At 41.4% G+C, this 1664-nt stretch overlaps 1 protein-coding gene across 1 annotated transcript; it reads left to right on the top strand.

The window, feature by feature from the left end:
- Nucleotides 1-505: 505 nt before the first annotated feature.
- Nucleotides 506-1193, top strand: LOC131685899 (adult cuticle protein 1-like). Its single transcript, XM_058969920.1, has 2 exons — nt 506-560; nt 624-1193. The coding sequence occupies exons 1-2, from the start codon at nt 555-557 to the stop codon at nt 1104-1106; spliced, it is 489 nt and encodes a 162-aa protein (XP_058825903.1). The 5' UTR covers nt 506-554; the 3' UTR covers nt 1107-1193.
- Nucleotides 1194-1664: the final 471 nt, after the last annotated feature.

Below are 1664 nucleotides of genomic sequence, written 5' to 3'. Positions count from 1 at the left end.
ATTAATTGAAATTCGTTTTGGGGCGTTGTATAATTGCAGGCATTTTTGTATTTTTATAAATGTCATAAAAGTTTCATTTGATTTAAATTTAGTTGTTATTCCAATGTTAAAACAGGCTAAGGGCCGATTTCTTCACCTTCGCTTAACTTTTAAATCAGATTCACCAGTACGTTTAAACCGGGTTTAAGCGCTAAGCGAGGGTGAAGAAATCGGCCCAAAATCAATTATACTCGGGGTCCAAATGAGTTGAATGCTCCATTTCCGCACATCTCATAAAGAACCCGTCGTGGCGATCGGTATTTAGATATTGTCGTATTCATGTTGTTACGCAATTTACAACCTAGAATAGTTTTGTTCGCGTCACCGCCTGACAACCATAATGATTAATCTGAAAAGAGAATGTACGAAATAGCCGTCTAATTATTGGCGAACCGATCTGCAAAAAGAGCCGAATAAGTTAGTATAAATTGCTGATTTTTCGCGAAACACAATCATAGCTTGAATAGCATTCAATCAGCTCATAAGTGCCAAAACAAAATTTCAAAGCAACAATCATGAAGGTAAAATAGAATTATTGCTGATCAAACGAACTGATCCATTAAATCAGCTATTTCATTGCACAGTGCATCGCAGCTGTAGTCATGATGGCTCTCGCCGTCGTTGCTGAAGCTTCCTACGCCCCGGCGGTCTACGCCGGTCATTACGGATATGCTGCAGCTCCTGTTGTGACCTACGCTGCCCACCATGGACCGAGCGTTGTGCAGTCAAATGACCTCCATAGTTGGAACTACGCCGCCCACAACAGCTGGGATCATGCTCCAGTGGCTGTGGCCTACAATCACTGGAATGCTCATCACGTTCCTGCTGCCGTGGCCTATAATAGCTGGGATTCTCACTATGCTCCCGCTGCCGTCACTTATGGTGCTGCTCACTGGAATAACCAGTGGGACGGTCACCATCGCGCCGCTGTTGTTGCTGTTGCTCCGGTCGAGCATTCTGCTTCGTATGTTGCCGCCAACCGTGGAGCTGTGCATAAGGCACCACTCCCAGGTCATGTCGTCAACCAGAAGTCTCTGAATCTGGCTCCAGCACCAGGAACCTGGTAATATATCTGCTATGGTATTAGGAGAATCGGATGACAGCATTCGCTTGAAGAAGGCCAACCTTTTGTGAATATTGTAAATATTCAGACTTAGGCTAAATAAATTCAATTTTGATGATGTTACTTTGATTTTGTTTTGCTACCTTTCGACAAGTTTGATTTTCATTGGGTAATAAAAAAATTTCTTGGAGATTCAGGGCGTTTTTCGGCGATTTCACTTAAGGTGGAGGGGTGGTTAAGGTTATTTCTGAAAAAAAGATACCTGTTTTACAAAATGGTTAGGGCGATACAGGGAGTATTACTATATAGATGCTATTTCCACATTATAATTCAATAATTGAACAATTCTTTCTCAAAAATTTTATGCAAAATATTGAACATTGAGCGAGTCACAGTGAATCTCCGAAGACGCCTCGGCGAAAACAAATTTAGGAGAATATTGTTCAAATATTGAATTATTGTAAGGAAATCGACTGAATAGACTAAAACTCTCTGCATCGCAAAAAAAAATCTACGCTTTATTCACACTGGTCCAGGTAACAGTTAGTGTCCAGTGCAACCA

Source organism: Topomyia yanbarensis, chromosome 2 (genome assembly GCF_030247195.1).
Source record: "Topomyia yanbarensis strain Yona2022 chromosome 2, ASM3024719v1, whole genome shotgun sequence".
In the NCBI taxonomy this organism is placed as follows: Eukaryota; Metazoa; Arthropoda; class Insecta; order Diptera; family Culicidae; genus Topomyia; species Topomyia yanbarensis.
Note: the sequence above shows the minus strand (reverse complement) of the source record. Positions and strands in the feature narration are given on the sequence as shown.